The sequence below is a fragment of the Artibeus jamaicensis genome, unplaced genomic scaffold (genome assembly GCF_021234435.1).
Source record: "Artibeus jamaicensis isolate MK-2021 breed Jamaican fruit bat unplaced genomic scaffold, CSHL_Jam_final contig_419, whole genome shotgun sequence".
NCBI classification, from domain to species: Eukaryota; Metazoa; Chordata; class Mammalia; order Chiroptera; family Phyllostomidae; genus Artibeus; species Artibeus jamaicensis.
The window spans coordinates 1,973,618-1,998,269 of NW_026521824.1; the positions used below are offsets into that span (position 1 = coordinate 1,973,618).

Here is a 24,652-nt window from a genome sequence, read left to right on the forward strand (position 1 = left end):
CTGATTTTTAATATTGAAAATAAAAGCATTTAATATCTCTTAAAGGACAACCACATCTGCTTTATCCCTGGCAGAGAAGGGGTATCACACATGAGCTCACACCGGACGGAGTCTGGCCGCCAAGAACCCTTAGGGCACTAGGCAGCGTTACCGCCGTTGGTGGTGCTTGGGCTATGCTGCTGAGGATGCTGGCACTGGGGGATACCCAAAGCAGGGGAAGCCACCTGCACGTAGCCTCCTTTGGCAGGTGGTAGGTGAAGAGAGACCCTTCTCCCCCCTCACCCAGAGCTTGGGGTTCCCGTGGGACCCTGCATTCACCCTAGGCCAGGGCCTCTCGGAAGGTACTCCAGGCATGGAAGCAGCGAGTGAAGGCGTGCTGCTCATTCCCCTTACGGACCAGGCGTAGACGGCGGCGCTGCTCGTGCTCTTTAGCGCGTAGATGCTGGATGTACACCTGGTGAGCAGGATGTGTGTGTGTGAGCCTCTGGCCAGCCTTCCAGGTTCCCAGGTCAGCCTCAGTCCTCCTCTCAAACCAGCTTACCTGGCAGGCCTTGAGACTCAGCTTGATCTCCACCTGGCTGGTCTGGGTCCCCACCCACATGTAGACCTGTGGGTGTGGCCGGGAGATGGTCTCATGGGGGACTCAGGAGCTCCCCCACCTTCTGGCCCAATTCCCCATTTACAAGTGGGTGGGCTCCTCAAATGGGCAGGGTCCTCAGGGGTCTCACCTCTTGGCCATTGTCTAACAACATGATGTCATCATCTGCCAGGTCATCTTGGCAGAAGTCAGAACATTTCTCAGTCACTGCGAAGTAACCTTTCTCATTGGAGCACCTGGGGGTCAAGGGTCAGGGGGAGACTAAAGGTCATCAGCAGAACTAGAGCTCAGGAGGAAGCTGGGGCAGGGGTCTGGGCCCAGCCTTACCGGAAAAGCCGGGTGTGCTTCATATATTCAGCGTCATCGTCATAAGGCTTCTGTGCACCTATGCCCACCCAGAAGAAGTTCTCCGGCTCCTCACCTTCATTGATGACCTGTGGGTGAAAAGTTGGTCCAGCCTGGGGTCCCTGTCTGCCCTCTCCTGCCTACCTGGCCTCTGCCTGCCCTGGTCACCTGCTTGCTGTAGGAGGCATCAAACATGGTGTTCAGTATATCCTCCGCCAGCTTGGCCTCGTCAGGGTTTGACGCCCGGCCCACCCATGCATACACGATGCCCTGGTTGTCTTCACTCTCAAAGGGAACCTGGAGAGTGCACAGGGTTCATTCAGGTCAGGTGCAACCAACATCTCCCCACCCTGACCCACAGTGCTGGTCATTCCCATGACCCTACCTTGAGGATGAAGCAGAACTCAGAGTTGAGGAGACTGGAGTCAGTGTTGATCTGGATGCACCTGGAGCGGGGGGTGGGGGGGGGTGGGGTTTGTCAGCAAGGAGTGAGGGTGGCTCACTGACCCCAACTGCCCACCTGTGCCCCTTCCCCAGCCAGGCACCGGGTACAGAGGGCGCTGCCGTTGGTGCGAATCTGGTAGAGGCTGGGGTGCAGGGCATCCTGAGCAGCCTTCCGCCTGCCCCGGTGGATGATAAACTTCCTCTTGAAATGGGACAGGAACTTGGGGTTCTCCTGCTGCTGAGTCATGCGCACCACCTGGATGTGTGGAAGTATCAGGGGCAGCTCCCTGGACCCCCACCCTGCCCCTCGTGGGCCAAGCCTTCCTGGCCTGAGTCTCGCCCCCACAGCCCCACATCCAGAGGCTGTGCCAGCAGAGCAGGAACACGGCAGGCGCACCTCTAGCTTGCCAGGGAAGAGGCTTTCAAATTTCTTCTGCAGGCTGAAGGTGAAGGTGAGCCAGCCCATGTTGGAGGCTTCCCGGCCCTGCCAGAAGTACACGATACACTGGAAATCCTCCTCGGGCTGCTTCTCCTCCACCTCGGCTGCTGCCTCCTCGCCTTCTTTGCCCTCGGCCCTGTCCTTCTCTTCCTTCTTCTCCTCCTCCTCCTCGTACTCCACAGGGACCCAGTACCTGCAGGGCCAGGGGCAGTGAGCAGGGGCCCCACGGTGGGGAGGGCGGGGCAAGGGAGGCGCTCTGTGCAGCACCTGCAGAGGAAGACGTAGCAGTCCTGCGTGTAGAAGTGGCCAAATTCTTCCTCAGGCAGCCGTGCGAACTTCTTACCCTCGAGCACGAAGCCCTCCATGCCGTCCAGGTCCTCGTTCCACTCTTCCATGAGCTGCTCAGCCTGCAGGGGACCCCCCGCTGGTGGGCCGGGGCTGATCCCTCCTCCCCAGGCAGTGGACCCACACAGCCTCCTCCCAGGCTCTGTCCCATCACAAGAGGCCCGCCCCACCTCAGCCAGCGCCATGGGAGGCTGCCTTGGCAGGAAGAGTGCAGTGAGGTCAGCCTTCATCTCATCTTTCTTCTCAGAGTCACGCTTCACCTTCCCGGCAAGTCCCTGGCCCTGCAGCACAGCCTCTGCATTGCGCGTGTAGTCCACCGTCAACACGTCATCCCAATTCTTGAACTTGGCCTTGAACACCTACCAAGGGGCAGAAAGCATGAGCTGCAGTGGGGTTCAGCACAGTTAAAGTTGAGGTGGGAGGATGTCAGGGGAGACTTGGGAGGCAGGCCCGGGGATGCAGGGGCAGGGCCTAAGAACTGGAAGTGGGAGGGGCATGTTACAGAAGGGTGGAACCCAAGGCCTAGGAGTAAGAGGGAGAGATTGGAGGGGGCGGGGCTTAGGCAGTGAAGGGGAAGAGGTGGGCTTGGGTTCAGTTCTGTAGGGCGGGAACATTCACAGAAGGGTCAGGGTTTGAAGGGTCCGCAGGATCTTGCGGAGAAGGCCTCAGGCACATAGCCTGCGTGGCTGGACTGCACTGTCTACCTGTGCCTCAGTGCCCTCGAGGCTGCGGCTGACCATGGTGTGACGTGGCCGGTGCAACATCCCACACAGCTCCTGGCCCAGTTTGAGGGCTGCGGCTCGCACAAGGCGTGGGGACTTGCGGCCGAGCCAGATGAACACATCAGACCAGCAGTCCAGGATGTACACACAGCGTGTGTCCAGGAGGCTCTGTAGCTGTGGGGCCGCCAGAGGCTGGAGGTTAACCAGTGCTGGGCTATCAGGAGAGGATCCGGCCTCCTCACCCACTTCCCGGTGCGTCTCACCAGCCGCATCCTGGGCATCAGTTCCACCTTGGGAGGTGTCTTATGCTCCACTGACAGCCTGTAGTTGATCTGGGGCAGCTCCAGGTAACCAAGGCCCAGGCCCACCTAGTAGGAGAAAGGTAAGCATTGTAGGGACAGGATCTGAGGACATGACCCCACCCACAGTAGCCTGGGATTGGAGCCTAGCCTTGACCTACTGTGTGCATTCAGGGCCACTGCCTGCTCCTCACTAGGCTCGTTTCCCCCCTCCACTCCATGATCATTTTAAGGATATCTTATCAGTGGAAGGACTGTTAAACGGTGCTTTCTCTGCCTGCTCTGTCCAGAACTTACTATTTTTCTAATTATCTAACTTGTCTTTTTCCTGCTCACAGGAAAAGGCTTCTTGTCACCTACAGAATTAAGGCTAGGCTCTCAGGCCTGGTCCCCCGGCACTTCTCAGCCTCTCTTTCCAGCCCCACCTTCCAGGAAAGACACCCTAACACTCTTCTTCTGGCCTGACTCAAGAGCCAGCCTCCAGATCTTGGCTCAGGCTACATCCTGTCCAGAAGGTGGTGCCCTCTCCACACCGAAGTCCAGATGGAAGACCGGTCACCACAGCGGTACAGGCCCTTCCCCACAACCTGACCCCTAGTGAAGTCAGGCCCACCCTGTGCCCAGCTCACCTTATACAGCTTGGGCTGGGGTGGCCAGAAGTCATCAGGCACATGCTTCTTGATCTCAGAGGGCTCACCACCAAGTGCCTCCCAGAACTCGGGGAGCTCCTGGCCCTGCACCAGCAGTGTGATCTCTGCCTTCCCTTTCCGCTCATTCTTGTTAATTTTTTCTGCAAAGAGTCTGAGAGCAGGTGCAAATCCCTTAGAAAGGCCATACCCCTTCGTAGGTGAGTTTTTCTTCACACAAACCCCCCACCATATCTGAACAGGGCACAGCCCTCATACCTGGCCTTGGTTGTGCTACTCAGAGTGGCCTGGGCTCCCCGCCACACATAGAGGTCCAGCCCTCGGTCTAGCAGGAAAACGAACCTGGACAGGAGGGGCAGGGGTGGGATGGGGGCCTGTGACAGGCACAGGCAGTGACCACTTCCAGGCCCCAACCCCACCCCAAGTCTCTCATTATGGGGCTAAGAGAGTTGCTTATGTCACCTGGACACATTTACTAAAATGTTTTTTAAAGTGGTTGCTGGAAGACTTCTAGAGCCCACATCTGTTCTTCACTGGTGGCGGGGAGGAACTTCAGGGTCAAGCGCTCCTGCCTCACCTCTGGGCTGCTCACCTGGGGTCCAGAGAGGCTCCCTTGAGTGGCACAGGCTCCAACTTGATATTCTTTTTCCCATACACACGGTACATCCTAGAGGCCACAGCGCAAGTAGCTTGGAGGGGATACCAAGGGACCAACTTACCCCTAACACCCCCCCCAATTCTTCCAAGCTGCATCCAGGTCAGTGCCCTCCTCACCTGGTGATGTAGTGTGTGTCCTCTACAGTGTAGAAGCCACTGGCTGTTCCGCCCTCAATGTAGGCGATGTCACTGTCAAACACCTGCATGTGTGAGGGTGCAGCCCTTTGTCACCGAGCTCCCACCACTTCCCACCGAATACCACCCTGCCTGTGCACAGGTGTGTCAGGGGCTGCACACCCGTGGTGAAGCTGAAGGGGAAGAATACAGTCTGTGTTTGTAAACAGGGACACATATCGATCGAAGTGTTAAGATGTATGACTGTATAAATGGGTTCGCTCCTGTGCCAGTTTAGACATGGAAAGCGTGCATGTGTCAGGGTGCAGAAGCAAGCAGGGCTATGCAGGGCACTTGGGTGCATCTGGGTAAAATCTCGTGTGTGGCCTCCCCAACAGGGGATCAGCTGGAGGAGGGCCGGCGTGACTTGCTAACCTGCTCACTGGGCTTGGTGCAGTCTTTGGCCTTGCCTCCTTGGTACCTAGCTGATGGCTCCGACCCCTAGCCATATTGGTTCCAGTTCCCCATCTCTTTCTTGGCCTCCAATGATCCAGGCTCCCCCACCTCTGGCCTCATCTTGCTCTCCTGACTTCACCTTTTTTTGTGCCTGCCTTCTACTTTAGGTCTGAAGCCAAAAGCTTTTTGTCCCAGCTCCCTGCCCCGCCCCATTAGCCATGCCCATCACCCTTGCCCACCCCTCCAAGGCCCTCCCAGCCCACTGGCACCTGCAGGAACTCCTCGCTCTCATCGCCCATTTCCTCCCGCACAGTGCGGCACTCTGCACCCAGGTAGTTGCGCAGGTTCACCGCGTGGATAGCAGAGCAAGCCTTCTTGTCCAGAGTGGCCTCTCCACCAATCCAGTAGTAGATCTCCCAGTTCAGAGAGCTGCTGTCATCCAGAAAGGTCTGGGGGCCAGGGCACAGTCCTGTCAGCCCTCACCAGGCAGTTTTGGTAGCTCCCCACAGATGCCGCTCTGATGGGCACCGACTCCCCAGCACAGGATGGGGTGCACTGCCACCCCCCTGCCGGGGCCCTTGCCCCTGGCCTCCTTGGCAAAACCTTCCCTCCCAGCTTGCCTCAGTAAACAAAAGCTGTGGCGTTGGGGATTCTGAGCTATCTAAGGTAAGGTCAGTGGGGGTCTCATAGTCCCCAGCAGTGCACCTGACTCACACCTTGAGCACGATGTAGCAGTCAGCCTCGTAGAATTTGCCATGTAAGGCTTCCTCCACCAGCACAGGAATGAAGTTCTCGATCTGCCAGATGGTCAGGCCAGGCAGCTGGCCCACGTCCTCTGTGAAGAACTCCGAGTAGTCGAGGCGAGGTTTCTCCAGGCCCTGGTCCCAGCGCCTCACCCTGCCCCCAGGGGCTCGGCTGTCGGTGATTTCCTGGGGTCACAGCCACAAGTGTCCACTCAGACCGGTTGCTGTACTCAGCACCTACCTCAGGGCCTTTGCCCAGGGTCCCCTCTGCCTCTGGGTCATGCTCTTGAGCAGAGCCCAGGACCACCTGCCCTGCCCTAGCCCATGACCTGACTTACCTCCTGCTTTTTGTTCTTCTCCTGAGCTACGTCTGACATGCCCTTCAGCACCTGCTTGGCCTGGTCATCCTGGGCTGAGTCCTTGCGCCTCCGCAGTCTCATCTTTCGAGCCAGGGGGTCCTTGGGCCCACCCCCTACTTAGGGGAGGGGGGCAAATAGCTAAGCCCTAACGTGGCCTACCCCTGGGGCATCCAGCCAACCAGGGGCCAACCCAAACACCAGTGTCCAAAGAGCTGTGTCCCACTCAACTTACAGGTAGGTACGTGGAGCCCGAGAGAGGCCCTGCACTCTCAGGCCAGACCCTCCCCTGCTTACCAGCTACTGCAGCAGCCACTGTGGCAGGTGAGGCACCTGCCAGCCGCAGCTGGTTCTGCAGTGAGAAGTCAATGTTGTACCACTCGGCGGTGCGGTCAGCAGGCTTGGGAGGCATGACCAGGCTGGGGTTCTCCCGAACATCCAGGACCTGCCTCATGGGGTGAGCAGGGGGCACTGAGCCCAAGTCCCACCTCTCCACCACACCAAACCCTGTTCCTTGCTCTTTGCAGCTGCCAGGTCTGAGAGGCTCAGGGCTGGGGCCAGGGGCTTGTGTTCTCCTCCCAGCTCAGTGAGTGACCATCCCTTTTAAGAACTGTGACCTTGCAGGCTGTCTGAGGGACTTAAGTCTGTATGCTGGCCAGCAGGATACAGGTAGAGGGATGTGGATCACCTCCTCCCCAGAAGCACTCTGGCAACGGCCACCATTCCAGGAGGCCTCTGCTGGGTCCCTCACTCCAGTGACACCCCTGTGGTCGGTCTTCCCTGAGGGCCTATCTGTATCTCTGCCCTCCTCACCAAACCCCGCTCCCAACTCTTGGCGCAGCCCTGCCTGCCCCGACCTGGATCTCTGTCAGGAAGTGGATAGCCTCTGGCAGGGTCACCAAGCGGTTCTTGTTCAGGACAAGTTTCCTCAGCTTTGTGCACCTGTGAGGACAGAACCAAAGCTTCAGAGAGGGGAGGGGAGGGGCAGGGAAATTTCCAGTCCTGGGAGAGGGGAGGCAGGCAGGCCAGAGGACTGAGAGATCTGGTAGTTAAGAAACCAGTGAGCTTGAATGTGCTAAAAAGGCAGACAAAACTGAGCACATGGAACTTGGGTCTCCTCACAGCTGACTGTGAAGTTCTCTTGTGACTTTGACAGAGCAAAATTTGTCCAGGTGACCTTCTGCAGATTAAAGGTCCCTGGATACAAACACGAAAAAATGTGTTCTGTGTCAAATTGTCTTGGAAGCTGCTGAGGTGCGGGACGCTCTGTTCTGCCTGAAGGACCTCTCAGAGCCAGGAGGCCGTGTGAGAGGACACTGTAACCTCCAGAAAGGGATATGGAAGCAGCACTGTGCCCCAAACTCACATGGCACTGGAACCCCTCAGGCCTTGACCCAATCGGTGTTCTCCCAGAGGGTGCTCTGGGGAACCCAAACTGGGAGTCGCTGGCCCAGGCCTGAGCAGTCTTTATCCATAAAGCCAAATCAACTCCTCCATTCTGTACAATGCACGAAGACCACAGGGCGTTCCTGCTGTCACTCCGGGGTTTCCTGAACTGTGGGTGCCCCCGCCTCCCTGGCCAAGCCTCTCCCTGACACCTGCAGAGGCTCTCAGGGATCAGCTCCAGGTTGTTATTGGCGGCCATGAACTCCTCCAGGCTGGCCAGCTTGCCGATGCCCGAGGGCAGTCCATCAAAGTCCAGGTTGTTGGAGTTCAGGTACAGCTTCTTCAGCTTGGTCAGCTTGCAAATGGCTGACTGGAGGGAAAGCAGAAAGAGGCAGGAGTCAGGGTAGCAGCTAAGATGGCCCAGTGGCCTTCCGGTCCCTCCCTAGTCCTGGACTCACAGGCAGTGAGGTGAGCTGATTTCGGGACAGGTTCAAGGTCTCCACATGTACCCACTGGTCAATGCACAGGGACAGCTCTGTGATCTGGTTGCTGCTGAGGTTGAGGCGTCGCAGGCTGGAGAGGGTGTACAGGCACTCTGGCACCCGCGTCAGGTCGTTGCAGGATAGGTCCACATCTGGGACACGGGGTGAGGTGCATCAGCTGGGGCCCGAGGCGGCCAGATCTCACTGGAAGCCTAGCTCCACCACCTCCAGGCTGTGAGGCTTTTAGCGAGTCACTTAACCTCCCTGAGCCTCAGGAGAGACTCCCTCATAGGGGGTTCTGAGCATAAAAAAGTCGGTGCTCAGGACTGGGTGTTACCACTGGTCATCACGGTCATGGCAGAGACAAGCACAACATAATCACATGCTGGTCAACCCCTCTGGTCAACCCCTTCCTCTACGGAAAGTAAGGTACCTGAGGGGACCAGAGGCTGATGGGCCACCCGGGGACTACTGACCTGTGAGGTTGCACAGACCCTCAAGGCTGGTGGGGAGGTTGCTCTGGGTGCGCTGGGTGTTCCTCAGGTGCAGGGTCTGTAGGGCTGTCAGAGCTGGGAGCTGCCTGCAAGGAGATGTGGGTGGTCAGGCCAGGGGAAGGCCCAAGACAGCTGTGGGGTGAGATGACAGGACAGAAAACTAGGGTAGGGCCTGGCTGAGGGGCACAGCCCACACCAAACCCAGGATGGGAAGGGTAAGGGCTGCTGGGGAGCAGAGAGGCCAGGCCCGTGCAGTGCTGACCGGAGCTGGGCGTGCTGCAGTGGGTTCCCGTTGAGAATGAGTGTTTGCAGGTGCAGCAGGCGGCGCATTTGCGGGGGTAAGCTCTCCAGGCAGTTCTCACTGAGGTCCAGGTACAGCAAGTCGGTGAGGTTGATGAAGAGCTGGTTGGGGATGGTGTCAATGCTGTGGGAGGAGGAAGAGAGAAAGGGGACAGGGTCAGCAGGGCTGCCAGGTCAGTACCACATGCCTGCCTTTGGGACCCACCTGGCCCCTGTTGCATCGGAGGCCCTGCCTGGTTCACCCTCCAGGCCTGACAGGTACCTGTTATGGCTGAGGTTTAGCACCAGCATGTTCTTGGCATTTTCCAGCTCCCGAGGGCACTCTGTTAGCTGGTTGTAGCTCAAGTCCTGGGTAGGAGGGGTAAGGCCAAGTCAGGAGTCAGTGCTGGTCCCACCTTGCCACTCCTCTGTCAGCCTGGGAGATCAGGCAGGGCACTATGAAGGGGGCAGATAAGGGGCTTTCGGGCCTGAAAGGAGACAGCCAGGACCCCGGCAGGAGGGTACCTAGGCTAAGACTCTAACTTTATGAATAACCTTGGGCAAGGCACTGCCTACTCTAAGCCTCAGACTCCTGATCTGTAAAATGAGGTAACAATGGTCTTAGATCCCCAAGACCACTGTTGTGGGTGGGTAACCACTGACCAGGACTGAGAGGTCCTCCAGCTTGAAGATGTCATCAGGCACTCCAGAATTCTTCAGGTTGTTGGCTCGAGCCACGATGGCCTGGAGGTAAACCACGAGTCTGTGATTCTTGGCTTCTCCCCCAGGAGACGCAGAGAGATGAGGGAGGGACCCTCCTTAGGAAGCTCACTGGAGGCCAGGCCTGAACGCTCTCCCACCCTGGCCTTCGCTCACAGTCATTCCACCTGGCAGGCTCTTCCCCTTCTCCCCATGAGCTCCTATTCACACCTCAAAGCCCAGTTCAAATGAGCCCCAGAGCCCAGCACAGCATCCCTAGGGAAACTTTTCTGGTTGAACAATCCCTCTTCTTCTTTCCAGAGGGCAAGACAGGGATGAAGCTCTGAGTCAGGGCTCCTAGGACAGAGAGAGAGGCTTGGCCCGATGGGAAATCAGTGTGGACCGAGCAGGTCTGTGTTTTCTCCCAAGGACTGGAACTTCATGCTGCCAAACAGGTTTTCTCCCGAAGACATAAAAAGGTCAAGGAGCAGAGGAGAGGTCAAGAAATGGTGCTGGGATTGCAAGTAACAGCAGGGTCCAGGGCTGCCGCTGCCCCTCCTTTAGCCCTGTGTCTGTGTGGTGCCCTGTGGCTTCACAATGATCCCCCACTGAAAGCTTCCCAGATAGTGGGACTTGTCTGAGGTCAGCAGGCAGGAAGTGGCAGAGCCAATTTGAACTCAAGCAACCTCAGTCCTTAAGATCCAGGACTTTGGCTGTGGATGGGAATGACCTTTGGCTGAGGCCCGAAGGGTCTTGCCAGGAGCCCGATGTTCTGGAATGTCAGAAGCTCTAAGAAGAGCAGAAGTGTGAGCAAGCCACACTGACCACCTCCCCTTCTGGCCAAACCCCTCACCCTAGCTCTACCACGCCTGGCTATATGACCTCTGCCAAGTGACCTCTGTGGCCAAATGTCCTCATCTGTGAACTTGGTGGAGGTCAGCATTACAAGAAAAATTCCACATGGAATAGTTAGGACATTTTCTAACCACTACCAGTTATTATTGTAGCTGTTTCCCAAAATAGGTGAGATTTTGTATTTTTCGCCTTTTTCCCCGTGGGTTACTTAAGACAAGGCATTGTTATATCCTCTCCCCCTGAGGAACGAGTTCCTGAGCCTGACGCCAGGATAGGAAGATGTGATGCTCCAGCCTGGGGTCTGGCCCAGCCCTCATGCCCCTGGCTGGTGGGCTCCAGTCCCCACCCCAAACTTGGTGGCCCCCACCTACACTTACCCGAAGAGACGGCAGGCTGGACAGCTCCCCATGAAGAGTGGTTAGGTGGTTGTGGCTCACAGAGAGGTGCTCCTGGGCCGGGACAAGGGAGCTGAGGCTCAGTGCGGTGAGAGGGGTGTCTCACCCCTCTCACCCCACAACTTTGCCTTTGTCTATGGGGTCTCCATCTGCCACCACAACTTTGCCCATTCAGAGGTCCTTCAGCCACACAGGCCCAATCCACCTCTGCAGCACCCCGCCCTCACAGACCCCACCTTGCATGCTTCCCAGGACAGAGTGCTTCTTCCTTCTTTGCCAGCTTTGCTCATGGCTATCGACAACCTTCTCTGTCATCTGACTTCTGTACCTGGTCTAGCCCCATCCATGGGCACCCACCCTGCCCACTGAAAAGCCCTCACCAGCTTCTGTAGGGCAGCCAACTCCTCGGGCAGGTAGCAGAGGCCGGTGTGGTTCAGCTTCAGCCATCGCAGACTGGTCATGGCCTTGACATTTTCAGGGAAGTAGCCTCCCTGGGAGGGGTATTCATGGTTAGGCTGGTCTGGGAGAGGCACGTCCCTGCTCTACCACCCACTATGGCCCCCAGCTGCCCATGGAAACCTTTGGGAAGCAGGGCAGCCAACTCTCACCAGCTGTGTGACCCCAGACAAGTCACTCTGCCTCTCTGTGCCCTAATTTCCTCAACATAAAACAGGGTTCATAGAAGCCCCTCTCATGATAGAAGTGTTGTGAGAACCAACTAATTATTGGGATGGCTGTTGGCCTACGATCTGTATCTCTTGCTGGTTCTGAGCCCCAGGAGAGTCAAGACGGAATCTCAGCACCCAGCTATGTGGTCAGCTTGGCTCAAATGCTTTCAACCAGCATTCCAGGCTCTGCCTGTGCTCTCTGCTGTGGGGGTAGCCCCTGAGTCTCTACCATGGTCCTACCTGTGCCCTTCATCATCAGCATACAAGCCATTTGTGACAAGGTCCAAAGCCCTAGTGCAAGGCCCCAGCTCCCAACCCTGCACAGGTACGGCCTCGTTCATTCATTCATTCCCATATTCGAATGAATGCCCACCTCAGTAGCCCCTAAACCTTGTGGCAGGGAGCCTGGGGTAGCATGTGCCTTCAGTGCCCTCGGCTGGTGTCCCCTTCCCCTACAGCCACATTTCTGGACAGTGACTCAGATTTTCAGTCTGAAGAGGACACATGAAGACCCCAGGTGAGGATGGTGGGCATGGAGGTAGAGGAAAGTGGTGTGGTCCCCTATATGTAGGGTCAAAGTGCATGCACATATGGATAAATGCAGGAAGAACCTGCCTACCTCTTTGGCCTTGGCCAAACCGTTGACCCCAGCTGACATCTGGGTTCCCCGATCCTACACACCAGGCTGACATTAAACTGACTCCAGCCTGAGTCTGCCCACTCTTCCACCCTTCAGCCTGGGCGGGGTCTCCTAGTACCACCAGGCCAGCTCTCACCTCCCTCAGCTCCCACCCAGCCTCCTCAGGTCACGCCCTGCCCGCCTCATCCTTCACCCTTTCGAAAGGCCCTACCCACAAATGGTTGGAAGGCTGGGCTAAGGCTCTTGGTGGCCCTGGTCCATCAGTCTGGCAGCTGCCACCCAGGGCCTCCTACACTTGCCTGGCACACTCTTCAAACCAACTTGTCTCCAAGACGGTAACTTTTAAGCCCTTTCACAGAACAAGAAAACCGAAGGGAAGGGACTTGCCCAAGACCACACAGGGCGGGGCTGGCAGGAACAAGGTAGTGGTAGTGATAGCTGCAGACCCAAACAAGGCGCTCGGACTGCCCGTGGCGCGGCAGTGACTCAGGGCCTGGCAAGAACGTGTGACCTCAGCGGAATGGGAAAGGAAGGCTGGAAAAGTGGGGGTAGAATTCACTGACCCCTGCCCAGACACCAGGACGGGTACATGGGGTAGGGGCTCCCAGCCCACCCCCTAGCGTGAATCAGAGCTCAGGCGTCGCAGCCAGCCCGACCCGGCCTCGATCTCCCGGTGCGGGCCCTGAGCTGAGCCTTGGGAGCCCGCGATTCGAGCCCCAGGAGAGCCCCACCCGGCCCCGCCCTCATTCCCTGGGCCCCAAGGCAGACAAGACAGGAAGCAGAGACCTGAGCGGGCTGGAGCGGACAAGATGGCTCGGAGGGGAGCCTGGCCCACCACCCGTCCGGCTCACCTTGAAGTCGTTGCCGCTGAGGTCCACGCCGCGCACGAACGGCAGCACTCCAGTGGCCTCCATGGCGCCGCTCTCACTGCAGAGCCGGGCCGGCCGCTGGACGGCGGTGAGGGAGCTGCGGGCTGGGCCACCGCTAACCCCGCCCCTTTAACTCCTCCCGGCCCCTTCGGGCGGAAAGGCGGAGCCTGAGCTCAGTCCCTCTAGCCCCGGCATCCCCAGGCACCGCGGGAAGCGCGGGTCCCCTCCCCGGGAGGGTTTAGGCCTGCCCTGGCCTCAATGTACTCGTCTTCCAGGACTGGAGGGGCGTCAAGGAGTTCGGGGGCCCCGTGTGCTTGCGCAGGAGGCTTCATAACCTCCAGGCTAAGAAGTCCCCGCGCGCCCCTGGCAGTGGTGCACCCCGAGCTCTGCAACACCTGTCTCCAGGGCTGCTGCGGTGGAGCAAGTGTTGAAGTTGCCTCCCTGGTTCTGGAACCCAGGCCCGGGGACGCAGCTGCCCTCCTAGGGAGTCTTTATCCGCACGCAGGGCACTGCATGGCGCCCACTGGGAGTAGGATGCCTGGGTCGGGCCCTTGGACCCAGAGCTCTGAGCAAGCCCAGGGCTGCTCTCGGCCTGTTCCCTCATCTGTGAAATGCTTCCTGAGGTCGTCGCCAGAAACAAATGAACAAACGCGGGTGTAGCTCAAGGTGTACAGCCGGCACTCAGTAAGTGGCACGTTACTATTCCAGCTTCAAGCCAATGTTCCCCACCTCCACACACACGGTCAGTTTATTTGCTTACTTGCCGCACCTCCTCCGACCGGCACATAGTAGGCCCCCAAGAAATAAATGCCAAATAAACCACAGGGTATATACACAATCATCCTTGTCGGGGCGATGGGGTTCTGGTGTTCCGGTTTCAAAGAAAAATGAGGCCCGGGTGGAGAAGGAGCCGGCAGAAGGTCACACGGAGTGGGCCGCAGGGGAAGATTTCCGGCTCACACGGTGTGCCCTGTGGGCCTAAAGATAAGACTAAGCATGTCTCCAAAGCACTCTCACAGAGGTGACCTGAAGGGTCAGCCTCACAGACGGCGGCGCGGGGCCTGGTGCGGCAGTCTGCCTAGCCCCTGGGAGTAAGGTGGGCTCAGACCCCTTTCTCCACACCGGAGGCTCATATTACAAGTGCACACGCATCATTACAGGTTCCGGGGGCCAGCTCATTCCGCCAACCGATGAACTGGCACAAAACTGCCCAGCCGCCCACTCGGAACACCTTTAAATTCGGGGTGCCTTTAAATTCCGAGTGCTTCAGAAAGTCCCGCCCCCAAGGAAGCGCGCAGCTCTGTAGGGGGCGTGGCCTGCTTGCCACTGGCTGAACCAATGTAGTATTTTGGAGCAAAGTCTTGGGCTTGAACGCTCTGATTGGAGGCAGGGCCTTCCGGTCTGCGTGAGTTTCCGAGTCCGCGGCCGCCCCTGGGGCCTAAACGTTCGGGTCCTGAGTTCCTCACATTCCATTGTCAGGCGGGTCTAGGTTTAGGGCCGGAGGAGACCCGCTGCGTCCGCCTGTCGCTGCGCTGAAGCCTCGACGCAGGTACGGCCAGAGTGCGACGGCCCGTCCAGGGTCACCGGTCCTCCGGCGTGGAGCGTGCTTGGACGCGGGTCCGGGGGCGTGGCCTCCGGCCGGGCCCGGGGTCCCCGTAGTGAAATGAGGCAATGGCTTTGGACCTCCAGGAGTTCGAATCCCATACTGGGTGCATCGCTTAGTTTCTCAGAGCCTCTGTGCCTTCCCCTGTGGCCCGGGCTTTAACAGGCCCCCAGGAATTACTGCGGGGGCCCCTACCCTGCGTTTGGCAGAGGAGAGGGAAGACAGTTGGCATCCCAGTGCGTTGTACGGCCCGGCTGCGCAGAGTCGGTTTATTTTTAACCACCTTCTCCCTTTCCTCCTTCCCGGAGTGGGCAAGCTTTGGGTTGGGGCCTGCGTGACCCCTCCAGGGACTCGCTTGAGTCCCAGGTTAGACAGGCGGCGGGTATTGAAAGTGCTTTATAGTTTGTAAAGCGTACTCCTGGTTCCGCTGGAGGCGGGTAGCAGTTGCTGGGCCGTGGTGGGCACCCCGTCAGTCAGCCTTTGACCAACCCAGACCCTAGAGCCTGCCTTTGGATCTCAGGGCATGGGGTTTTGGGGCTGGGGCTGAGGCCCCGGGTGAGTCAGGCTTCAGCTGTTCCAGTCATCTCCTCACCTGGCAACAGTCCTGGGCACCCACAGCTGAACAGGCAGGGCAGATGTCCTTGGTGCCCTCAGAGCTGGCTCTGAGCTCAGGGTCATCGGCCCTGGAAAAGATAGTTCTGCCTGGTGCCTGGCTGGTCCTCTGGGCTTGCCCCTCGATCACCTTCACCCTCAGCTCTGAGGGCCTAAGGGCAGGATTCCCTCTGAAAGAACCTGAGGCTGGGGCCTGGTGGATGGAGCCCTGGGAGAGGTCTCTTCCTACACTCCCCAACTTCTAGACTTCTCGGTTCTAACCCTTCCTCCCTGCTGTCTGGGTCACTTTACAGGTGAGCAGGTGGCTGAGGCTCCAGGCCCTCTGCTTTCCTTCTCTATTGCTTAGGCTCCCTGCAGCTGAGGACGGCTCCCCATTCCCGTTGTCCCAAGCCCAAAGGCACCGTCCCTAGGTACTGGGCCAGTCCTCTGTGGAAACTTTCACAGTGTAGAGTTACTTTACTTGCTGTCCACACAGCAGGGCCTTTGGCCTTAACTGGCACATACCCACTGACAAGCAGCCCCTGTCCCTGGGCAGCGGGGCCATCTCACTAGGCCTGTCCTTTGCTTTGATAGCTCTGCCTTTGGGGGCTACCCTGGCAAGATTTGGAGGTAATTATGGCTTCATTGAGATCCCCCAAAGGTCTGAGAGGCCCCCCAGGGCATGCTCTCTAAGGCCCCAAGTTGTGGTTTTCTCTGGGCCTTGTTCCCTCCTGCCGTGCCCAGCCCTGGTTAAAAACCAGGATGAAACAGCCTCCAGGGACTCTGGGGGTGGGCGAGCACCTGGAGGCTTTGCAGCGTGGGTCCGAGCACCCACTGTTCACTGTGTGCCCTAGCAGCCTGTTTCTCTGTAAACTTGGGGTGATGATAAGGCCCTCCTCACAGGTCTTTTGGTGATGTCAGGAATCCTGGAGGATGGGGTTGGGGAAATGGGCCCCTTCCCTGATCTTTCTTATGTGAGCCCACCTGTCCAAGGGGTGGGTGGGCAGTTTGCAGATTTGGGGAAGGGGGCTCAGGCAGTTCCCCTTCCCCTCACAAGAAACCCTGCAAGCAGCCTGTTTGTCACGAAACTCTCAGGAATCCTTGGTGGGCTTGAGTCAAATGACCACAGCAGGATGGCAACCAGAGTGCTCACCCACACGTGCCCTGCTGTCAGCCTGGCTCCCCCCAGACTCGGTGGTCTCTGCACCCTGGCTCTCTTTCAGGCAAACATGGCGGAGTTCTCCCAGAAACGGGGGAAGCGGCATGATGATGATGTGTGGGGCAGCGCTGTGGACTTCCTCCTGGCCAATGCTCGCCTGGTGCTGGGTGTGAGTGGGGCTGCCGTGCTGGGTATTGCCACCCTGGCTGTGAAGCGGGTAAGGCCATGCTGGGCCAGTTAACACTTGGGGCTTCCAAAAGAGGACCACAGGGCTAGTGCCTGTGGTAGGGCCCTGGGAGGTGGGGTGGGGACTGCCCAAGGCTGTCGCCCAGAAACCTTGTTTGCTTTGCCCCAGGGCTTTACCATGCTGCCCAGGCTTCAGACACTCTGACCTGTACCCCTCTGTCTGCAGCTCATTGACAGGGCTACCAGCCCTCAGGACGAGGATGACATCAAGGGAGATGCTACATGCCTGGAGGACAGTTGGAAGGAACTGAGCCTGCTCAGGGCCACACCATGCCAACAGCCCCAGTCCTCACCTGCTGCCCTCAGCCATCCTGTGCTTCTCTCAGCCCCCTCACTCTTTGCTCCAGGTGAATGGCACCCCTCCTCCTCTAATTGGTTGGGTCCCCCTTTGGTGGTTACACTGAGGAGATGTGTACAGCCCAGGCTCTGCTGCTGACTGACTGTGACCTGTGGGAGATGCTCCTGCCCCAGGGCTGTGGGCTCCCTGCATGTTTAATGGTGTTTTCTCCCGCCCTTTTGCCAACCACTGGGACATGTGGACTTTGGGGGTGGTACAGAGCAGGGTAGTAGCCTTAAGACGGTGGGGGGCCTCAGAGGGGGAAACTGAGGTCCAGAACCCAATTCTCCACTCTGCATGAAGCTGTTTTGGCTTCAGAGAATTTGTTATCAGACCACTGTGCATATGTGAGCACCTGAGCTAAGTGCCTTCTCAGGCGGCCATTTTATGGGCAAGGAAAATGAAACCCAGGGCCGATACACAGCTAGTAGTTCTGTAGCATTCTCTTGGTCTGTCACAGGGCTTCTGACATGTTCCCTGGCCTTTCACTCTGCAGAGGGGCCTGCAGATGCTGACCCTCAGCCAGCTTCTCAGCTTAGCTCGCCAGCACCACTGTGCCTGACGTTCCAGGAAAGGCTGTTGGCATACGAGCGAGACCGTGTGAGCATCCCAGTGTCTCATGTGGCTCTGGCCAAACAGTTGGCTGGTGACATTGCCCTGGAGCTGCAGGCCTACTTGCAGAGCAAGTTCCCAGAACTACCTTTTGGGGCGCTTGTGCCTGGGGGGCCACTTTATGATGGCCTGCAGGCAGGGGCTGCTGACCATGTGCGTCTCCTGGTGCCCTTGGTGCTGGAGCCGGGCCTGTGGAGCCTAGTGCCTGGCGTGGACACTGTGGCCAGGGACCCTCGCTGCTGGGCCGTGCGTAGGACTCAGCTTGAATTCTGCCCCCGTGGAAGTAGCCCGTGGGACCGCTTTCTGGTGGGAGGCTATCTCTCTTCCCGTGTCCTGCTGGAACTGCTCCGCAAGGCCCTGGCTGCCTCCGTCAACTGGCCAGCTATTGGCAGTCTTCTCGGGTGCTTGATCCAGCCCAACATGGCCTCAGAGGAGCTGCTGCTTGAGGTACAGAATGAGTGCCTGGAGTTCACTGTTGCTGTACTCCTGGTGGTCACCGGGGCTGACCACGGGGTGGTCACGGAGGATCGGCTCCTTCTGGCCTGGCCCCTGGAGGGGCTGGCTGGGAACTTCTGGCTGCAGGATTTGTACCTGGCAGAGGCTTCCAGGCTGCGAGCTTTGGATGACCGAGATTTGGGGACTCGCCGGCGGCTGCTGCTGCTACTATGTAGTGTCTGCCAAGGTCATCCAGCCCTGCGGCAGCTGAACCGGAGCCACCTGACCCAGGTGGTTCTCCGTCTAGGAGAGGAGGATGTGAACTGGGCTGAAGAGGCCTTGGGCACACGCTTCCTGCAGGCAGTGGAGCTGCTCATTGGCAGCCTAGAGCAGGCCAGCCTACCCTGCCATTTCAACCCTGCTGTGAACCTCTTCGACAGCCTGCACCCACGGGAGATTGACAACATGGGTTACGCACTATACTTTGGCCTGCAGGCCCCGGAGGGGCTGCTGTAGATGGGTGGGACAGGGCCAGCAGCACGTGTTCTGATGCTGGTGAGCTGCATGCTCCTCTCTTCCAGGGATTTGGAGGGCAGTCTTTCTTTTGCTTTTCACCGGAATAAAAGAGGGTGCATTACCTAAGCCTGCAGGGTTAGCATGCACATAGGCAACTTCTAAGTCCAGAGAGCTTGGGTTGCTGTCACCTGAGCACGGCTGTGCTGCCTCTCAAGCAGCCTGGATTGCCAGCCTCTCACACACTCCCCCTTGGCCTTCTGGACTGACCTGGACTTGGGCTTGGTCCATTGTCACCAGCAGTGAATCCATTGACAGAATATGGCTTCTGCCGTTCTAGGCAGTGGATAAGGCCAGCTCTGTTTTTCTGTTGAGAGGATGAGTTCAGTACTTTGCTTGAGTGCCAGCTCCAGGTGTCTCTAGGCCTCTGGTGTAGGACGGTAAACACCATGTGTTTGTTCACCCTCATGGGCAGTGTTACCTGGTGCCTTCAGGATGCAGCTTTGGCTGGCTTAGAGGCTGGGGTTTTCCGATGCCATCTGTGGTCTAGTTTGCTTGTCGGGCACCCCTCCAGCCTGGAGTGGGAGCTTAGCTTGATGAGCTGCCCACCTCATACCTTTGCAGAGGGCCTTCTGCCCTCCACCAGGTGAGCTTCCTCTTCCGGGCAGTGGAGGCCCCTGGGAGAGCCTTTTCCCCACTGGAGGAGGCAAGGTTCTGTGCTGCCTGCCTTGCCCAGAGCCAAGGGTGTCCCGCTAGCCACTGGTGGGCCCAGTGAGACAGCAGAGGCTGGTGCGTAGGCTGGCCTCCCCAGTGCCAAAATGACTGCCCTCAGCTGACGCCTGTGTTCTCACTGAAGCTTGGCAAGGTGGGGGTTAGGAAAGGGAGGGTCTGCCTCTCCTCCCAGGTGTTCCTCCTGTCTTTGATATCCTTCCTGCTGAAGCAGACCTGTGCCTCGAAGAATGTGAACAAGAATAAAAGCAAGGATTTACAAGGATTTATGTGACTCATGGTAAGCTCTCATAAGCAGCTCTTTGGAGTTCTGGAAACTTGTCAGAGGGTCTTGGGACCCACCTGGAGCTAGCACAGTTTAACTGGTAGAGGTTATCTGGAGGGAGATGATTACAAGACTCCTGGTGTGATGTCTTGCTTTTGTAATGGGAACCAACTAGGGTTTTGTTTCTTCCCAAAGCCTGAATTTCTTAGTTCAAAATCCCTGTGATTTCTTAGATGGCTAGAGCTGCCCCAAGCCTTTCAGCTAATATCATTAGAGAAGTGTGATTTTTTTTTTCACCTTCCTTGTTTCTCCTTGTGGCTTCACAAATGGGGGGCAACCTCCCCTGAACACACGAAGAAGCAGGTACATCAGTGTCCCAAAAGAAGCCAGCGCTGGCTTTGTCCCCACATGACGAATGAGATTGTGTATACTTGGGGTGTGGGCACCACAGCTGTACCGTTCCCACTTGCTTGTCCCCTTCTGATCCATTGTACTTCCTAAGGTGACTGCCCTCCTTCCAACTGTGATTACAGGGAGCGAGGACAGGATTAGAGTGTTCCTTCATCCGAGGGGCTGTCACATGGGACAGATGCTTGTGTGCACCTCTGGCTGCAGGATCATGGGCTGCCTCTGGAAGTCACAAGGCCTCTGCAGCATCTAGACAGCTGAAGGGCTGCACTCAGGCTCTGGCCAGGGTCAGAGGGCAGGAGGCGGCTCAGCTGAGGGCCATTCAGGTTACTTGTCTCAGGAGCTGCTTCCCTCAAGCAGCTGAGGGCTGGCGAGGGAACAGGCTGGAGGCAGAGGCTGTGCTTCGGAATTCTCCTATAGAGTGGGGATTATGTGACACCTGTTTCCTAGGGTGATTGCGAGGAGTAATTGCTGGTGGGAGTGTTAGCACAGAGCCTGGCCCGAAACGGGGTGGCCCCCGCAAACCAGAGAGGCTTGCTGGCCCAATAGCACAGAGCCAAAGCACAAGGGGCCCTCTGCTGCCCGGCCTGTGCCTGACCATAGCTGTGCTCCTCAGGACAACCAGGGGCCTGGGGAAGGCTGGCCTGGGCGTGGCCAGGGCGGTGGGCCAGGAAGTGCGCCTGGTCCAGAGGTCCTCCTAGATGACCAAACTCCACATGTGGCCCCATGTGGGCAGGCCTCGTGCTTTCAGTGGTTCTGAACTTCCCCTCACACACCATAATTTCAGTAAAAAAAACAACAAAAAAACGGATGGATTAAAAGGGAGAGAAAGGTGTTTGTGGTCAGTACTGTTGTATGGTTAACACCTGGGACTTAAGTTCCTAGCCAGAGAAATGCAACCAGTCACCATTTTGCTAGGACTCTGTGTGGGAGGAGCTCAGCTCAGCCCCGGTCTGTGCCAGCTACATGGGGCATTGCTGCTCTGGGCCACTCTCTTTGGACACAGGATGGTTCCAGCTCTGAGCTAGGTTCCGTCTTGACCCAGGGTCTAAATGTGTTAATACTGAGACCCTTCAGCTGTGGTGCCAAAACTTGTCAATCCACGCCCTTGGTTTAACTTTACCAAGTGACCCAAGGCCTGGAATTGTGACAACTGTGGTACAGCAGTGATGCCACTTGCTCAGAATTAAAGGAATACCAGAGCCGATAAAATAATACCACGACAAACATGGCAAACAGGGACTTAAAAATTTAAAACGGTACCTACGTAACTCTAGAATACTTATTACCAGAGATCAAACATATCGTTTTTGTAAATTCACTCATAAGAATGTCTCCTCAGAAATACTTGGCTGCTAAGAAGAAAACTTAGCTGCATGATACTCTGTCAAGGGGCAGTGCCGGTCATCCTGCAGCAGGTCTGCCCAGTTGTTTCAGTCTTAAGGCCTGAAGAGCGTCTCTGTACACGGGCTTTCTCATTAGGGGATTCCTGGGAATGGAAAGCACTCAAACATAGTTCAGATTCTGAGGGATCTGACCAAACTGCATTCTGAAAGGGCTTCGGCCGTCAGGCTAGAAAACCGCCCTTTCGAAAGCCCGGAGCTGTGGCTTGGCCAGTGGAGCAGAAAGGGAAAAGAGGCTGAATCTGGTAGGGAGGTATGTGGCCCACCTCCCCACCAGACACACCTGGGCACTCACCACTGCATCCTGCCTTCTCCTGATCTCATGACATCTTTCTACTTTGAGTGGAAAATATAAGTGCAGTTCCTACTCCCACTAGTGATGCCTGTGCCCAGGGGCACATTGAGGAAAAATGGATCCAATTCAGGGTTAGCTCAGGAGCCACCTGGTTTGAGGACCTTAATGAGCCAGAATCTACCTCCAGAATAACTGCCTCTGAGCTAGTGTGCAAACCACACAAGGAAAGCACTTTCTGACTTTGGTTCCAAATGGGCCTTTCCCCTTAAGACCTGGGACTTAGCTGGCCAAGAGGCCAGGCTTGGAGTCCCAGAGAATAGACACGTAATCTGTAGGGGCTCTAGTACAGGCATTCATTCCTGCAGGTATGGGAAGAGTGCTGGGCCCAGGGTCAGGGTCAGTCAGGGTCAGGCACAGTTCAGCCTGAAGCCCACAGTCCCGGGCTACTGCTCCACCTCTGCCGTGTTCTAAAACAAGGGACACAATTGCATTTTTCAGAAGTATATTTTTATTTTCTAATCAAAAAAGTAAGCTAAAAAACCTTGTCCTGACTGGTGTGGCTCACTGGGTTGGACATCATCCCCCAAACTAAAAGGTCGCTGGTTCAATTCCCAGTCAGGGCACAGGCCTGGGTTGCAGGCCAGGTCCCTGATTGGGAGTGTGCGAGAGGCAACCACACATTGATGTTTCTCTCCCTCTCTTCTCTCTCCCTTCCCCTCTCTAAAAATAAATAAAATCTTTTTTTAAAAAAGGTTTTACCAGTTCATTTTTACCCCCCCCCCCCCCCCCACAACCAGGGACCTGGCCCTCAACGCAGGCATGTGCCCTGACCAGATTGAGCGCCTTTGCTTTGCAGTCTGGCGCTCAATCCACTGAGCCACACCAGCCAGGGCAAAAAAAAAAATTTTTTTTTAAATCCTAGTAACATTACAATTTGGTTGCATCTAATTCATTGAGGAAACTAAGGGTGTAGTGGATGAGACCCAGAGTGTCTTCCAAAGGCCAACACAAATGGCTGAGGATGGTGCTTTGGATCATCTTTACACTGCTGCCAGTTTTCTGAAACAGCACAGTTTAATTGGCTGGCGCCAGCTGGCAGGAAGGCCAAACTGTCAGGCCGCCCCCAGCACCACCTCCCAGTGTGAACCAGTGTGGATGGCCTGAGGCAGGGATGGAGCAAGCATACACATGTGCCTAGCAGGAACGGCCACCGGGAGTGAGTGGCACTGCACTGGCTTGCCATCTTAGTATTCTAGTCAGGAATCCTGAGTTATGGGCTGCAACAGGCCCCAGAAGGAAAGGCAGCTGTGAATTCACCCCAAGGGTTACCAGGGTCTCCTCTCAGTGTCCCAGATCTGGTACCTGACGTCAGCACAGTGCTGCTGGGCACTGGACCTGTGCTCAGAGAGTGGCCAGCCGCAGGGGGAAGAATGGGGCCTAGTTTTTTGCTTCCAGCTGCTCCAGGAGCAGGATGCATCGAAGGCAGTTCCCTTCAAGCAGCAGCAGCAGCAGCTGTGTGGGATAGCTGCTCTTGCTGTTTTCCAGACTGGGGCAGGCAGAGGTACTTCAGGGACATGCGAGGCAGAAGCCAGGCTTCCGCTTCTCTGAGGGACAGCAGGTGGCTCTCCTCAGCATGGAGAATGACGTGGATACTCCAAGAGCACTGAGGTGTAGAAGCGAAGGCAGACTGTTTCAATTCCCATTCAGCTGCTGCCAGGGAAGGCATTTACTCATCAGAGCCCCCTTGTCCCTCGCAGGAGAGCTGGGAGGCTGAGAAACACGGGGTGGTCAATTATGTGGCCTAGTTCTTAGTTGCAGGTAGGGGTAGGCTTAGTAAGTAAGGGGGGGTCATTTTACTCTGTCCTGCATTGTGCAGGCCATAGGAGATGGGATTCAAACCCTTCCAGCCACCATCAGAGGATCAACTTAGTGCCCCGAGTGCTGCTGGCCTGAGTGAGCCACCCAGAGATGTGGGAAATTCCCTCACAGGCTGTTCCTGGAGACTGCATTGCAACTGGCCCTGACACCCTCCACCAAGGAGCCTTCAGGTGACTAACTCTGTGTGCCATGATGAGGCCGCTTGGGCGCAGTGGGGAAGAAAGACAATGCTGGTGCTGGTGGGGCATCAGGACCTGAGCTGGCAAGTCTTTGGGGCAGTCCAGCCTAGCAGTTCTTGGTCTTGACACACAGGGGAAGCTACTTGCAGAAAGATTATAACCCACAAATGCATCTAGTACCCAGAATTTATAAAGAACTCCTGCAACTCAGCAACGAACAACATAGTTGAAAAGTGGGCAAAAGACTTGAATAGATATTTATCCAAAGATACACATAACAAGATGTTCAATGTCAGTGGTCATTTAGAAAATGCAAGTCAAAACCACAATAAGATTTCCCTTTACACACACTAGGGTGGCTGTATTAAAAAAAAATAGCTACAGTATTGGTAAGAATGTGGAGAAATGGAACCCTCCTGCATTGTTGATGGGAATGTAAAATGGTGTAGCTGCTGTGGAAAGTCGTTTGGTGATTAAACAGAATTACTGTGTGACCCACAACTGCACTCCTACACATACCTGAAAGAATTGAGGTGTTCAAACACTTCTGCATGAAAGTGTGTAGCAGCACTATTGATGGTAGCCTCAAGGTAATCAGCAACCCAAAGTCCATCTGCTGAAGAATGAACTTAATGGAGTCCACCCACATAATGGAATATCATTGTCATGGAAAGGAATGAATGACCAATATGCTTCTAACGTGGATGAGCCTTGCAAAATACTAGGTTAAGTGAAAGATGGCAGAAACAGCTGATATTCTGTGACATGACATGTTCAGAATGGATAAAAACAACAGAAAGTAGACTGGTGGCTTCCAGAGCTGAGGGGAGCCCGAAACCACACAAATGCGAGACCCGGCCCCACACTCACTGATGAGGTGCTCCAGGAGCAATTCCAGACATCTATCTGCACTTAGAAGAATCCTCCCTCCCTGCCACCAGCCAGAGCAGAGCCAGTGGTCTAACTGAATGGTATGGGGCCCGGAGTCCCAAGACCTCAAGAAAGTTCATCTGTTTACCAGCCAGCGATGTGACTGGGCAACCCACCCCAGTCACAACCAGACAATA

General features: G+C 56.6%; 2 protein-coding genes across 4 annotated transcripts; one reads left to right on the forward strand and one right to left on the reverse strand.

Annotated features, from left to right (window-relative positions):
* Positions 1 to 13: 13 nt before the first annotated feature.
* FLII (FLII actin remodeling protein) lies at positions 14 to 13,050 on the reverse strand. 2 transcript variants are annotated; one of them, XM_037163157.2, is made up of 30 exons: positions 12,915 to 13,050; positions 11,136 to 11,246; positions 10,738 to 10,809; positions 9,470 to 9,550; positions 9,090 to 9,175; positions 8,790 to 8,951; positions 8,510 to 8,613; positions 8,010 to 8,185; positions 7,764 to 7,921; positions 7,023 to 7,107; positions 6,463 to 6,610; positions 6,148 to 6,281; positions 5,783 to 5,995; positions 5,336 to 5,515; positions 4,614 to 4,696; positions 4,432 to 4,506; positions 4,098 to 4,181; positions 3,822 to 3,993; positions 3,157 to 3,261; positions 2,876 to 3,067; positions 2,342 to 2,530; positions 2,094 to 2,233; positions 1,785 to 2,019; positions 1,489 to 1,643; positions 1,329 to 1,389; positions 1,112 to 1,240; positions 926 to 1,032; positions 729 to 834; positions 542 to 607; positions 14 to 454 (listed from the first exon to the last, which is right to left on the reverse strand). In XM_037163157.2, the coding sequence occupies exons 1-30, from the start codon at positions 12,975 to 12,977 to the stop codon at positions 320 to 322; spliced, it is 3,807 nt and encodes a 1,268-aa protein (XP_037019052.2). In that variant the 5' UTR covers positions 12,978 to 13,050; the 3' UTR covers positions 14 to 319. The 2 variants fall into 2 exon arrangements, with proteins under 2 accessions (XP_037019052.2, XP_037019051.2); XM_037163156.2 differs by having other exon boundaries at positions 6,148 to 6,284.
* Positions 13,051 to 14,297: 1,247 nt separating this feature from the next.
* On the forward strand, positions 14,298 to 18,552 carry MIEF2 (mitochondrial elongation factor 2). 2 transcript variants are annotated; one of them, XM_037163152.2, is made up of 4 exons: positions 14,298 to 14,481; positions 16,350 to 16,502; positions 16,698 to 16,878; positions 17,329 to 18,552. In XM_037163152.2, the coding sequence occupies exons 2-4, from the start codon at positions 16,356 to 16,358 to the stop codon at positions 18,429 to 18,431; spliced, it is 1,431 nt and encodes a 476-aa protein (XP_037019047.2). In that variant the 5' UTR covers positions 14,298 to 14,481; positions 16,350 to 16,355; the 3' UTR covers positions 18,432 to 18,552. The 2 variants fall into 2 exon arrangements, with proteins under 2 accessions (XP_037019047.2, XP_037019048.2); XM_037163153.2 differs by having other exon boundaries at positions 17,365 to 18,552.
* The last annotated feature ends 6,100 nt before the right edge of the window (positions 18,553 to 24,652 follow it).

Excerpts from the sequence above, each read along its gene's own strand:
- FLII (XM_037163156.2), bottom strand. The coding sequence starts at position 12,977 with ATGGAGGCCACTGGAGTGCTGCCGTTCGTGCGCGGCGTGGACCTCAGC. Across the intron at positions 11,247-12,914 it reads TCAGCGGCAACGACTTCAAG|GGAGGCTACTTCCCTGAAAA; the intron begins GTGAGCCGGACG and ends TACCCCTCCCAG. Across the intron at positions 7,922-8,009 it reads ATCAGCTCACCTCACTGCCT|TCAGCCATTTGCAAGCTGAC; the intron begins GTGAGTCCAGGA and ends CTTTCCCTCCAG.
- MIEF2 (XM_037163152.2), top strand. The coding sequence starts at position 16,356 with ATGGCGGAGTTCTCCCAGAAACGGGGGAAGCGGCATGATGATGATGTG. Across the intron at positions 16,503-16,697 it reads CCACCCTGGCTGTGAAGCGG|CTCATTGACAGGGCTACCAG; the intron begins GTAAGGCCATGC and ends CTCTGTCTGCAG. Across the intron at positions 16,879-17,328 it reads CCCCTCACTCTTTGCTCCAG|GGCTTCTGACATGTTCCCTG; the intron begins GTGAATGGCACC and ends GGTCTGTCACAG.